General features: G+C 32.8%; 2 protein-coding genes across 4 annotated transcripts; both read left to right on the top strand.

Moving 5' to 3' along the window:
- Window positions 1-72: 72 nt before the first annotated feature.
- LOC114929860 (IC cytokine homolog beag) lies at window positions 73-4795 on the top strand. Its single transcript, XM_029301545.2, has 3 exons — window positions 73-363; window positions 452-957; window positions 1773-4795. The coding sequence occupies exons 2-3, from the start codon at window positions 469-471 to the stop codon at window positions 2844-2846; spliced, it is 1563 nt and encodes a 520-aa protein (XP_029157378.2). The 5' UTR covers window positions 73-363; window positions 452-468; the 3' UTR covers window positions 2847-4795.
- A 73-nt stretch (window positions 4796-4868) lies between these two features.
- On the top strand, window positions 4869-13494 carry LOC114929905 (cytosolic 10-formyltetrahydrofolate dehydrogenase). 3 transcript variants are annotated; one of them, XM_085489759.1, is made up of 7 exons: window positions 4869-5036; window positions 6951-7092; window positions 7782-8016; window positions 9466-10145; window positions 10377-10791; window positions 11150-11808; window positions 12318-13494. In XM_085489759.1, the coding sequence occupies exons 1-7, from the start codon at window positions 4986-4988 to the stop codon at window positions 12893-12895; spliced, it is 2760 nt and encodes a 919-aa protein (XP_085345885.1). In that variant the 5' UTR covers window positions 4869-4985; the 3' UTR covers window positions 12896-13494. The 3 variants fall into 3 exon arrangements, with proteins under 3 accessions (XP_085345885.1, XP_029157451.1, XP_029157450.1); XM_029301618.2 differs by lacking the exon at window positions 4869-5036 and adding an exon at window positions 5942-5999 and having other exon boundaries at window positions 6945-7092; XM_029301617.2 differs by lacking the exon at window positions 4869-5036 and adding an exon at window positions 5943-5999 and having other exon boundaries at window positions 6948-7092.
- The last annotated feature ends 606 nt before the right edge of the window (window positions 13495-14100 follow it).

Raw genomic sequence — 14100 nt, 5'->3', positions numbered from 1 at the left:
TATATATCTTTTGAATTTTATATATCTTCCTCAAACAATACTTGATAGAAATAGAACACAGGAAAAAAATAATTAGAAACATAGTTTCTACATTAAAAAAAAGTAAAGTTTAGATTTAGATTACAAGATTTATTAATTTGTTTAAAAAACAATATTTGTGGAAATAGACTGTAAAATCAGAGATTTATCATCTGTTGGTAACATAAATTATGTGTGGCGCTGAACTCTGGTTGTGTTGATTATATATATATATATGGAAGAGTCGCCTGATTTCACAGCTGAGCTGATGTAAATTTTACTTAATTCGACTTTTTTAACATCTATAAAGCTATAATTGGTTGTATTTATACTCTTTCACAAAAGGTAAATATATTATTTGTTATATTAACAAAATTATTCTCCATACATTTCTCCACAAGATTACTGATTTTAACCTTATTTCTGGTGTAAGAAAAACAACCGGACAAAATGCCAGAGACGGAGGATGAGATGGGTATGTCGGTTCGTCTGACGAACGACGACTTTCGGAAACTTCTGATGACCCCGAGGGCATCGGTGCCCTCGGCTACTCCAGCTTCCGTGCCAGGCACAGCTAGGGATGCCAGCGCAAAGACAGCCCAGACTCCCCAGGTCAGTGGGGGCAGTCGAGCAGAGCTGCGGAGGAAGAAGAAGAGCTTCTACGCGAAGCTGAAGAAACAGGAGGAGGACAAGATGGCAGAGCTCGCGGAGAAGTACAGGGATCGCGCGAGGGAACGCAGAGACGGCACCAATCAGGACTACCAAGCCGAGGATCCTATGAACAGTGCCAGCGCATACAGAGCTGTTGCACCGGATTTAAAATCTGGCATGGATGCTGCAGAGCGCAGGAGGCAGATGATCCAGCAGTCAAAATTCTTGGGTGGTGACATGGAGCACACTCACTTGGTCAAAGGCTTGGATTATGCTCTTCTGCAAAAGGTGATTTTCACCTTTATTACTCTTGATCGAAGCTATAAAAATAGCTACCAAATATTATCCTCAAAAAATTAGATTAGGAATTAATTTTTTGAACAAATTAATAAATCTTGTAATCTCTAATTGGAGACTTTACTTTTTTTTTAATGTAGAAACTATGTTTCTAATTATTTTTCTTGTATTCAATTTCTATTAAGGATTGTTTGAGGAAGATATAACTCAAGGTATAAAACAAAATGGATTTGTAATTCTATTTTTATTTATAATGTATTATGGTATCTTATAATACTTGCACTAAATTTCTGCAAAAGGTGATTTTCACTTTTATTATTCTTGATCGAAGCTATAAAAATAGCTACCAAATATTATCCTCAAAAAATTAGATTAGGAATTAATTTTTTGAACAAATTAATAAATCTTGTAATCTCTAATTGGAGACTTTACTTTTTTTTTTAATGTAGAAACTATGTTTCTAATTATTTTTCTTGTATTCAATTTCTATTAAGGATTGTTTGAGGAAGATATAACTCAAGGTATAAAACACACAAAATAGATTTGTAATTCTATTTTTATTTAAAATGTATTAGGATATCTTATAATACTTGCACTAAATTTATACAAGTGCTTTCTTAAGTATTTGTAAGTCCAATATATATTATTTATATCTTTTTATATTTACATTATTATAGAAACACTCAGCTTATATTATTTGATACCTTTATGCATTGGTTCTTCATCTTACTTTATTATATAAGTAAACAAAAGTAAATTTTGTATTTAACACAGATTAAAATAACTAATACAACACTGTTTTACAGGTACGCAGTGAAATTGAAGCAAAGGAGCACGAGCAGGAGCAGGAAATGGAAAAGCTCGTGAAACCAAAGGAGAAGGCGCCGAAGAAGGAGCCGGAGAAAAAGGACGACGAGATGCAATTCAAGACGAAGATGGGCCGGAACGTGTACAAGACCGTCATGATCATGAAGTCCAAGCAGATCGAGAGGAACGAGCTGTTCACGCCGGGTCGTATGGCGTACGTGATTGAGCTGGACGACGACAACGCCGACGTCGACATACCCACGACGTTGATCAGAAGCAAGGCGGACGTGCCGACGATCGACAACACGCCGACTCTTACGACCAACGACATAGTGATCAACAAACTGGCGCAGATTCTGTCGTATTTGCGTCAAGGTAGCCGACACAGTAAGAAGGGCAAGAAGCTGAAGGACGGACGAATCCGCGGGGATGAGAACGAAATAGACATTCAGCCGCGACCGCCGGTCGCCGACGACAGCATCTACGGCGAAATCGGCGACTACGTGCCGACGGTGACGAGCAAGAAGGACTTGCAGTCGCGCGAGAAGAAGAAGGGCTCGTACTTCGACAAGCCTGAATCGAATCTTGACACCGACGACAAGGCGAATGCTCCGCAATTGCCGAGCGTGTTGCAGCAGAGCGCGGTGGCCGCGACGGATAATAACGCGCCGAAGAAGGGCGCGTTGTTGAATAAACTCGCGGCCGAGCCGGAAGGTTACGCCGAATGTTATCCGGGTCTGGATGAAATGCAAGACGCCATCGACGACTCGGACGACGAAGTAGATTACACGAAGATGGACCTGGGTAACAAGAAGGGCCCAATCGGCCGCTGGGATTTTGACACGCCCGAGGAGTATAGCGAATATATGAATAACAAGGAGGCGCTGCCTAAGGCTGCCTTCCAGTATGGCGTGAAGATGGCCGATGGTAGGCGCACCAGGAAGTACAACAAGGAGAAGAACGAGAAGGCGGAGCTCGATCGCGAGTGGCAGAAGATTCAGAATATTATGAATAAGAGGAAACCGACGACGACGATCGACGGCGCGTCCGAGTTTAAAGTACCGCGATATTAAAATACTTTGATTAGTTTAATAAATATTCTAATAGTATAATGATTTTTGTTCATTTAGAGACCAATTAAAAAGTAAGTTACTTGAGATTTGATAAAGTTCGAATATATATAAGAGCTATATTAGTTATATATTGATATTGAAAGTGATCCCCATTGTATTATATGTTGTATTATAGATCATTTACATAAAATACATATAATATTTATAAATAATACACATATATAAGATATATACATATAGATCAATTAAATAAACTCAAATCAATCAAATAAAAAAGAAATAATGATGCATAAAGAAGTATATATTTAGTTATGCTTTTTATCATTTAAATATTTATTAAATCTACGTACAGTGTTATATTAATTAAGTAAAACAAAATTGTGTGAAGCTGTGTAATAAGTTTTAGTTATTGATAATTTAATGCCGCGAATATTATACAACACGATAAATATTTTAATAAACATACATATTTGTTCGATGACGTATTTAGACGACTAATTCAGCAAATTTTCCTATGTTTTCCATTTTATAATAAAAATATTTAAGTAAATATACGTACACATATATGTAACCGGTTTTCCGGCGTAAAGTGCTTATTATGCACTTTTTGATTCTAGGAGTTTTAAACTTATTCTTTTACTGTGGTATCTTATTGAATTTCACAGAGTAATGTAAATGTAATTCTTTTGTAAAACGAGAACGATATTTTTATTTACATACAATAAGATAGAGCCAAGATAAAATTTATTGTATTTCTCTAAAAGATATGCGACTCTTCTCGAAACAATAGTATAATTTAAACGATTTTTTATGAAACAAGGTCGGGAAATGATGTAACACAAGGGGTTACAGCGCGATGACCGAACGTATCTGCTGCATGGATGTATAAAATTTGATAGTATTGTGAAAATTGTGCATTTTACGATAAGAATCTTTTTCCGGACTCGAAACCGATTTAAAGCGGTTCTACAGAAGAGTATCTCGGGTTGGGACCTTTGCCTATTTACAAACGATCGATACCGGGAAATCTTTCCCTCGAAACTGGATCGAGTCAGTTTGGACTCGTAATCTTGCGTCGAAGTCATTGGCGTCACGAAACAAGTATTCTTTTCATTCGATTATTCCGATGACGAATTTTGAAGTGTAAAAATGAAATAATGCGTTATGTTGTTATTTAGATACACGTCTGCGTCATTAAATATTTTTCTTGCGTACATTATAATTTAAACTTTAGATCAATATTTAATAGTAAATAAGAAAAAGTTATAATATGCACGTACATATAGCCTTTTCTCGTTAATCAAATATTTATTAAAATTATATATTAATATTGTATAATAATATTGAAATTATATATAGCTATTACATATAATATTTTATATTAATTGAATCAGATACAAATTCTTGAAGCTAATAGGTTTCAGCTAATATATATTATATATTTGTAAAGTGCATTTTTTATATTCAAGATCTTATAAGTATGATCTTAGTGGACTCAAGATTTGATCTGGTCAAGAGCATATGACAATCTTGAAGAACGAATTATAAATACATGTTTTATAAGTATCGTGATTATATATGCATAAAATATGATACACATAATTTTTATAAATATTTGACCACACAAGAATATTTCTTTTTCAATTTATTCTTACAAAAAAATTATATACTGCATTTAATAGCAAATAATAATATACTAAAAAAAGCGCTTAAACAATGTAACAAAATATGCGTTTAATTTTGTAATTTAATTTCTCTAACGATAAATGTTGCATGAATTCTCGATGTTATATTTTATCATGTGTTATTGAAAAATGTATACTTTAAATTTGTATTTTGATAAATTGTCGAAATGTAAGTTTAGTCACAGCATTCTCAAAATATACTATATCAGTAGAAGTCTGAAGATAAGAATGCCTGGAAAATAAAAATTTCTGACGATGTTCGGCATAGATCTTGACCCTAAGCGTGCGAGAGATATCGTCGACATTATATAAACGTAGCCGGTTTTGCTTGGGTACGCAATCGATGGAATCGATTCTACGGTGAACCGTTCGCGTTCTATCGTGAGAGCAGTCAGTGAAGAAAGTGAAGGCGCAACAGTTGGACCATTAGTGCACCCGCGCTTCTCTAGAACTGATGCTGGGTCTGAGAAATCTCATCTGGCGGCGCAACTTCGTCTTGGATATCGTAAGTTCCGAGTTTCATGTATCATCGAATGAAAAAAAAAGATACTATTGTCCGATGAGGGAAAGAGAGAGAGAGAGAAGATTAACATGTTGAATGCACATTTAAATTTATTCATTAAAATTGAATTATCGATTAATTAGAGATGTCACATGAATCCACCGATTAAGCGATGTATATGTGTAATAATATGCATTTATAATTATATTAATATAAATAATGATAATTATTTTAATTATAATTTTAATTATTCAAATTTTATTATTGCAATATTATATTATTACATTATATAATTAATTATATGTATAATATAGGTAATATAATATATTTATTTATTTAATATATTATATATATATTATTTTAATTATTTTATTATCATACTTATTTTATAAAAAAATTATCGTTATTACATTAAATATCTGGATAAATTAATTTTACGTTTTTTATTCTCTTGAACTGAATCAGCGAAAAGTTACTGATTAAAGCAATGATTTTACTGATCTTTAATAAAAACACTCATACTTTTTGCTTCTTTGTTTTACGTTTCATTAATTACACTGGAAATCAATAAGATTTTATTGAAAAATTAGCAACTAATTTTTTCAAGAAGATTTCACTGTTTGCTATAATTGAAAAAAAAATCATTTATCAATGATGATACACTGATTTCCTTTAAGAGAGAGTATAGCATAATACACAACATGAATATGCAATTGAGCAATTTGCAAATTGATTTATGTAATATAGAAATCTTTCCACGTGCCATTCGACGTGTTAATTTATGCTATTATTTTAATTGATTAATATTTTTTAATTTAATTTTTGGATATATGTATGTGTGGTGACGGTAAATGAAGCTTTTGCGATTTATTCTGTAAATAAGCTTCGTAATTATAAATTTTTTTACAGTTTGCTTAAAACCGCTCTACTAACATAATTATAGACGACGGATTAAATCTTAGACAGGTATGTATAAAACGAATATTATATTTATAATTACTCCTTATTGATTATTCAATTAATCGTATATTTAATATGAATTAATTAAATAAGTCGCTCGTTAATTAATCCTCGGAAGATCGCATAAAATGTAATTAATTTATTGTAAGATTTCTGTTATTGTTGGAATAGTTTTTTAAAATTAAAATTAATTTTTTTATTTTAGAAATAATTATATCAAAGATAATAAAATTTATAAAGAAAACGGAAGAAAAAAATGAAAATTTTGTTTTTATTAAATATATTTATGAGGAAAAATATAAAAATATTCTGTAGTTTCAATTTTTTTATGCGATCGTTTGAGAGTTAAAGGATAAGGCTTTCTTATTTTCCGGAAAAAGAAACAAATTATTTGATATCTGTTATATTATATCAATAAATAAAGATAAGGATATGTATGTTATTGTATTTCGTCAACGACGAAATACGAAAATGATTAGTCACAGAAGTCAGTCATAAACGAGACACGTAGCTGTAAGAAACGTGTATCTTATTGTTCTTTAATTATTCTTTAGTTTTTATTCGTTATTCTTAAGTTCAAGATTTCTCGAGCAAGTTACTAAACTATTCTCTCTGATAAATAATAGATACACTGAAAAAAATTATTAAATTAATAAATATTTATTTTAATACTGCTTAATAAATAATTTAATTTGAAACAAATAAAGAAAAATTGTAGTGTATGTAAATCATCTACATTTTATGCTATATACTGAAAAAAAATTTATTAAATTCGATTAAGTATTTCAATACTGCCAAATAAATCATTTATTTGAAACTAATAATATTGATTTGATGTGAAAAATATTTATTTCATATAAGAAACTCCTTTATAAAATTTTTCTTTAGAATATACTTCAAAATTTAATTATTAAAGATCTGTATAAATTAATAAAAATTCTTTCTACGAAGTAGAAGTCGAGGATGGCGCAGCTCAAGGTTGCTATCATCGGACAGAGTCCCTTTGCGGCAGAGGTCTACAAACTTTTGCGGCAAAATGGACATCAGATCACCGGAGTGTTCACGATTCCGGATAAGGGAAATCGCGAGGATCCTCTAGGTATATAATCTCTAGAAGATATGTCTAAAAATTCCTGCTATCAATTTTTTGTCGAAAAAATACCTACAGTCTTGCATCAAGAAGATATAATATAATATCGTCTAAAAAAGATAGATATTAATATAAATATATATAACTAAATATACTATATAGACATTAATTATTTCTCACAATCAGTCAAGCATTTTTATCGATTTTCACTCTTCTTAAAATATAATCTCTGATCTCGGAAGATGTTTAGAAGGTATCTTTATAGGCGATAAGATCCCGGAAAAAGTATATAACAATATAAAATTATACATATAATCGCAAAATTATATATGAAAATATGTCTATACATAATTAAATAAAAGTGCTTTTTATATGTATATAATTATGTAAATTTATATATGTATTTTATATATATAATAAATTAAGTATTTCTTTATACATATATATAAATATATATGCTTTATATATAATTTGACATGATTATATGAACCCTTATAATTATATAAATTTGTATAATTATGTATAAAAATGGACATATATATATATATTTCACATATAATTTTACAATTATATGTATAATTATACAATTATTTATATATAATTATATATACAAAATTTTTTCCCGGGATATCTCAACGCCCTTAGAGATTGAAGGAAGTGGTTTCGTTCATTTCGTTATCGTCTCTCTTAAATTTCAGCTGTCACCGCCAAAGCCGATAACACGCCGGTCTTCAAGATCAAAGCCTGGAGAAGCAAGGGTGTGGCCTTGCCTGAAATCTTGGACCTGTACAAGAGCATCGAGGTGGACCTCAACGTTCTTCCCTTCTGCACCCAGTTCATTCCCATGGAGGTCATCAATCATCCCCGTCATCGCAGCATATGTTATCATCCGTCCTTGCTACCCAGACATCGAGGAGCGAGTGCCATAAGCTGGTGAATCTCTAATAGAAGCTAATAAATCGCGTCCCTTAATTCTAATCAACTAATTCTTTTATTATATTGTTATATTATTAATTATTAATTATTTATTTTTTAATAATCATTTACCTATACTGCACAAAATATTATGAATGTTTTCAAAAAATATTTCTATAAAATATTGCATAAAAATATTTTAAAATGGTTTTAGGAATATTTTAAAATGATTAAACAATTTTTTGTGATAACACTGTTTAGAACATTTAAAAAAATTTTTTTAAATATTTTAAAAAATATTCTTTTTCATCGCTCAGATAATACTTTCTTAAATATTTGATACATATTTTTGAAATATTAGATTAAATCTATATTCAAAAATATTTCTAAAAATATTTTTTAAACATGAAAACACAGAAACATTTTAAAAATATTTTTGAGAATTATTTTATTTTTTAAGAAATATTTTTAAAAGATTTTAAAAATATTTTGTGCTGTATGGGTGTCTTATTAATTATTTTAATTTTTAAATTCCGGAAATTTTTGGACAAATCTACGCGAACTATCTTGCTAAAATTTAATTTTTAACATCGCGATACATTTTTTTTAAAGTAATATATTTTTTTTTGCGCGCTGTTATATATGTGATTAAATAATCTTCGTCGTTCGATTTATTTTCAGCCTTTATTTTAATATTAGCTGTCACGCTTATATCTATCGGCTACAGAGATATTTCTCGATATCTTCGCACGCGCCGGAACAACCGGTTCGCCGCAGTTTTTCGCGCTCTAGATTACGCGAAGTGAGACCACTTTCTCGATGAAAATATGTTGGCGATAATCATACGTCGACGATAATACGCGAGTTCACCGTACGATTTCGCCATTCAACGATTACGCGAATATATGTCTGTATATATCGTTCACTTTTGACCTATGAATCGATATCGTATCGTTTTATCCTCTCGGGCACGTCGCTTGCAACATTTTTTTAGCTATGATAATTAAGATTTTTAAGCTATATAATTCTAATGGGGAAGAGAAGGAAAATTTATTTATATTCTTTATATGATAGCTAATATTTTTTTCGTATATATATTTTTATCAAATAAATTAACCACGATTAACAACATTTTTATTATTATATGGCAATAATAGAAATAATATGTGAATTAAAGTATAATTAATAAATTAAAATACATTTTTTTGTGCATGAGCTAATTAATTGCCGGAAAATTGTAGAGAAAAATATGAAGAGATAGTCGCTTTAATAATAGAATTTTTTTAATAATAATCTTCATTTTTTATATAATAGTATAAATATAATAATATAATAATATATATATATAATAATATATTTTAATATTAATAATAATATAATAATGTAATAACATATTTCATAGTGTAAATAATATAAAATCCAAAAAAGCCAAATTTTCTTAAGAAATCTTGATCCACTTTATTCCAGGACTCTGATCCAAGGAGACGAGACCGCAGGATTGTCGATCTTCTGGGCGGACGACGGTCTGGATACCGGGCCGATCCTTCTTCAAAGATCCTGCAAAGTGGAGCCGAACGACACGGTGGACAGCCTGTACAACGGCTTCCTCTATCCGGAGGGTATCGAGGCCATGGGCGAGGCCGTGGACCTCGTGGCCAAGAAGCAGGCGCCCAAGATGCCGCAAACCGAGGAGGGCGCGACTTACGATCCGTTGCTGAACAAGAAGGAGCTTCAGAAGATCGATTGGACCAAGCCGGCGAAGCAGGTCCACGACTTCATCCGCGGTCTGGATAGCACGCCAGGTGCCTGGACGACGCTGAACGGCGAGGAGGTGCGCCTCTTCGGCTCCTCCCAATGGAGCAACGGCAGATTACCGGAGATCGAGGCGGAGGTCGACCTCGAGGAGCGAAAAGGGATCATTCATTCGGGTGGTCTGCTGGTCAAGGCCGGGGATGGACAACACGTCAACGTGGAGAGGATCAAACTCGGTACCAAGACCATCCATGCCAGCAAATACGGACGAGCCGGCGAAGGCGAGGTCGTGGAGTTCACGGAAGAGGAGCTGAAGATCGTGGAAGGTCTACGTCGAATCTGGACGGATATTCTTAAAATCGAGGTCGACGACGACACGGATTTCTTCGTTTCCGGTAAGCTGTGAGATTCCAATTTTTATATCTTATTTTTTCATTATTATTTTTAATTGAAGAGATATAATAATTAATATAATAATATACTATATATAATATAATATAATATAAGATATAATAAAATATATAATATATAATAATAATAATATAATATATTATATAATATATAATATATATAATAATAATATAATATATAATAAAAAAATATAATAAAATCATACTTAATTACAGGTGCGAGCAGCATGGACGTGGTGCGCCTGGTCGAGGAGCTTAAAGACAATTTCGGGGTCAGCCTGCAGAACACAGACGTCTTCATGGCACCGGTCTTCAAGGAATTAGCCACAACAGTCGTTCTCGCCGCTCGAGGAAGCGTAGCTGTGAAGGAGATCAAGTACGACGCGGTGGTGCTACAGGCGAACAACATGACCCTGAGATTCCCCAAACAGCTCTTCATCAACGGCGAGTTTGTCAATGGTCACGGCAAGCCAGTCGACACGATAAATCCCCACGACGAGAGCGTTATCTGCTCGGTGGAAAGTGCGACCGCCGAGGATGTCGATCGAGCTGTCAAAGCCGCCAAGAAGGCCTTCGAGCAGGGCGAGTGGGGTAAAATCAGTGCCAGGGAACGCGGAGCATTGTTATTCAAGTAAGCATAATGACTTCTAATTTATTTTATTTTATTTCATTTTATTTTATTTTAATTTTATTTATTATTGATTATTTTATTTTTCATTTAATTTTATCATCATCAGCAAATCTTTTTTTTTGAAAAAATAAAAACTGTTAAAAATTCCTAGAATTTTTATTTAGCTTTATTTCTGGATGAGATTAACAAAAATTTAATTTAATTTTAATTTAATTTCGTTTTTATTTTAATTTTATTTTTAATTTTATTACTAGCATCAGCAAATCTTTTTTTGGAAGACTAAAAACTGATAAAAATTCCTAGAAATTTCATTTAACTTTATTTCTAAGAATTAATTTATCTCTCCGATTTTCTTTAGATTAGCAAATTTGATGGAGGAGCACAAGGAGGAGCTGGCCACCCTGGAATCCGTGGACTCCGGCGCGGTCTACACCCTAGCTCTGAAGACTCACGTGGGTATGTCTATCGAGACGTGGCGCTACTTCGCCGGCTGGTGCGACAAGATCCACGGTTCGACCATCCCGATCTCGCACGCGCGTCCGAATCGAAATCTGACGTTCACGAGGCGCGAGCCGATCGGCGTCTGCGGGCTGGTCACCCCGTGGAATTATCCTCTGATGATGCTCTCGTGGAAGATGGCGGCCTGTCTGGCGGCCGGGAACACCGTGGTGATGAAACCGGCCCAGGCCTCGCCATTGACAGCATTAAAATTCGCCGAACTGTCAGCGCGCGCCGGAATTCCACCCGGTGTCATCAACATCGTCTGCGGGATCGGCAGCGCCGTCGGAAACGCCATAGTCGAGCATCCGCTGATCAGGAAGTTGGGTTTCACCGGGTCCACGCAGATCGGCCAGACCATCATGAAGAGCTGCGCCGACAGTAACCTGAAGAAGGTGTCCTTGGAGCTCGGCGGCAAGAGTCCCCTCGTCATCTTCGAGGACGCTGACTTGCAGCACGCGGTCAGGATCGGGATGAGCAGCGTCTTCTTCAACAAGGGCGAGAACTGCATCGCCGCTGGTAAATGAGCGCTTGTTTAATATTTCCTTATTTGTGAAAAGTTGAACTCTTTCTATAGATAAATAATCTCACGTAATTTTTTTCTGAAAAATAAATTCCAAATTTTATAAAATAATTTTATTAAATAATAAAAATGTTTATTAAATAAATTAATGAAAATCAAATTAATATTTGAATTAATGATTTGAAAAATTATCGAGAGTATATAATTATATTAATTAATTTGTGAATATAAGAATTAATTTTAAATATTAAATAAAAATTTATTATTATTGTGTATTATAATTCTTATTATTATTTATTTTATAAAATAATTTTATTAAATAAATTTTATTAAGTAATAAAACTTTTATTAAATAAATTAATTAAAATCAAATTAATATTTGAATAAATTATTGAGGGCAATTAATATTAATTTATTTGTGTGAGTATAGAAATTAATTTTAAATATCAAATAAAAATTTATGATTATTGTGTATTATAATTCTTATTATTATTTACTAATACAGGACGACTCTTCGTCGAGGAGACAATCCACGACGAGTTCGTGAGACGCGTGGTCGAAGAGGTGAAGAAGATCTCCATCGGCAATCCGTTGGACAGAAGCACAGCTCATGGACCGCAAAATCATCAGGCCCATCTGGGCAAACTCTTGCAGTTTGTTCAGATCGGGATCGAGGAAGGTGCGACGTTGGTTTACGGCGGCAAGAGATTGGACCGTCCTGGCTGGTACTTCAAGCCGACCGTGTTCACGGACGTCCAGGACAATATGTACATCGCCAAGGAAGAGTCCTTCGGACCCATTATGGTGATCTCCAAGTTCAGCTCGAAGAACGTCGACGAGATGATCGCTCGGGCGAACAACACCGAATTCGGCTTGGCCTCGGGCATCCTCACCAAGGACATCAGCAGGGCGCTCAGATTCGCGGAGAAGATCGAGGCTGGTACCGTCTTCATCAATACGTACAACAAGACGGATGTAGCGGCTCCCTTCGGCGGCTTCAAGATGTCCGGATTCGGGAAGGACCTGGGTCAGGAGGCGCTTAATGAGTATCTGAAAACGAAAACCGTCACCGTCGAGTACTAACGAATTATAGGAATCATATATATATATAGATATATTCTTCGAATATATGTTGTAATATATTTTAGATACATCTGTATTTAATGACGAAGCGTGATTTGCATCGAAATCTACAATAATGCCTGTAATAATGTTAAACATTATGCGCAATATTGTATGTACATGTCTTTAATTAAGTCCCTTGAAACATATATGTATCCGGGAAAAATTTTTTATATATAACAATATAAAATTATATATGAAATATGTCCATACATAATTAGATAAAAGTGCTTTTTATATATAATTATATAAATTTATATATATAATAAATAATAGAGTATTTCTTCATATATGTATATAAATATATATATATTTTATATATAATTTCACATGATTATATGAACTCTTATAATTTATATATAAATTTATATAATTATGTATAAAAATAGACATATATAATTTTATGATTATATGTAGAATTATACAATTATTTATATATAAATATATATAAAAAATTTTTCCCGGGTAAACATACATTTCCGCACAATAATTTATCCATCGAATTTTCATGTTGCATATATCAATTAATTATTTATACGAATGAACTTATGTAATCTTTATCTGAGCATTTTTTATTTTGCCCCATCTTTTTATGCGCGTTTCCTTCATTCAAAATTTATTCCCAACATGCTAGATACACTTGTCTGCTTTATTAACCTTTAATAAATACATCTTCCGACGTGTTAACTTATCGAAAGAAAAATCTCATTCGTGGGAAAACGCAGTAAAATTAAAAAAAAAACATATTTTAAGAGTTAACAAAGTAAGAATACGTAAAGCTTTCGCTCCCACGCATACAGCATATGTACAAATAGTTTTTATGACGGACCTCTCTCTCAAAGTACCAGATGTTGCATGATTTTTTGTCCCGGAAGGCACAAGTGTGTTTCTCTTTGCCTTCGTTCCTTGACCGACTGATCACGAAAAATCATCCATGAATTATATTTCGAATTAAAATTATTGATGAATTAAAATTATGTCGAGACATAATAAAAATTCGATGAATTTAAATTATGTCGCGACATAATACAAATTCGATGAATTAAAATTATGTCGAGATATATAATAAAAATTCGATGAATTAAAATTATGTCGAGACATAATAAAAATTCGAGTAATTAAAATTATGTCTGGGTATACAAATAATTCCCTTCTTGTTAAGATAA

This window comes from Nylanderia fulva, unplaced genomic scaffold, assembly GCF_048542155.1.
Source record: "Nylanderia fulva isolate GAGA-0341 unplaced genomic scaffold, ASM4854215v1 Scaffold9, whole genome shotgun sequence".
NCBI lineage: Eukaryota > Metazoa > Arthropoda > Insecta > Hymenoptera > Formicidae > Nylanderia > Nylanderia fulva.
The sequence above is the reverse complement of the archived record's forward strand: the minus strand, read 5'-3'. Positions and strand labels throughout refer to the sequence as shown.

What these genes read in the sequence shown, in the direction of transcription:
- LOC114929860 (XM_029301545.2), top strand. Translation starts at nt 469, where the DNA reads ATGCCAGAGACGGAGGATGAGATGGGTATGTCGGTTCGTCTGACGAAC. An exon ending in ATTATGCTCTTCTGCAAAAG is followed by an intron (nt 958 to 1,772) that starts GTGATTTTCACC and finishes ACTGTTTTACAG; the next exon opens with GTACGCAGTGAAATTGAAGC.
- LOC114929905 (XM_085489759.1), top strand. Translation starts at nt 4,986, where the DNA reads ATGCTGGGTCTGAGAAATCTCATCTGGCGGCGCAACTTCGTCTTGGAT. An exon ending in AAATCGCGAGGATCCTCTAG is followed by an intron (nt 7,093 to 7,781) that starts GTATATAATCTC and finishes CTTAAATTTCAG; the next exon opens with CTGTCACCGCCAAAGCCGAT. An exon ending in GGAGCGAGTGCCATAAGCTG is followed by an intron (nt 8,017 to 9,465) that starts GTGAATCTCTAA and finishes ACTTTATTCCAG; the next exon opens with GACTCTGATCCAAGGAGACG.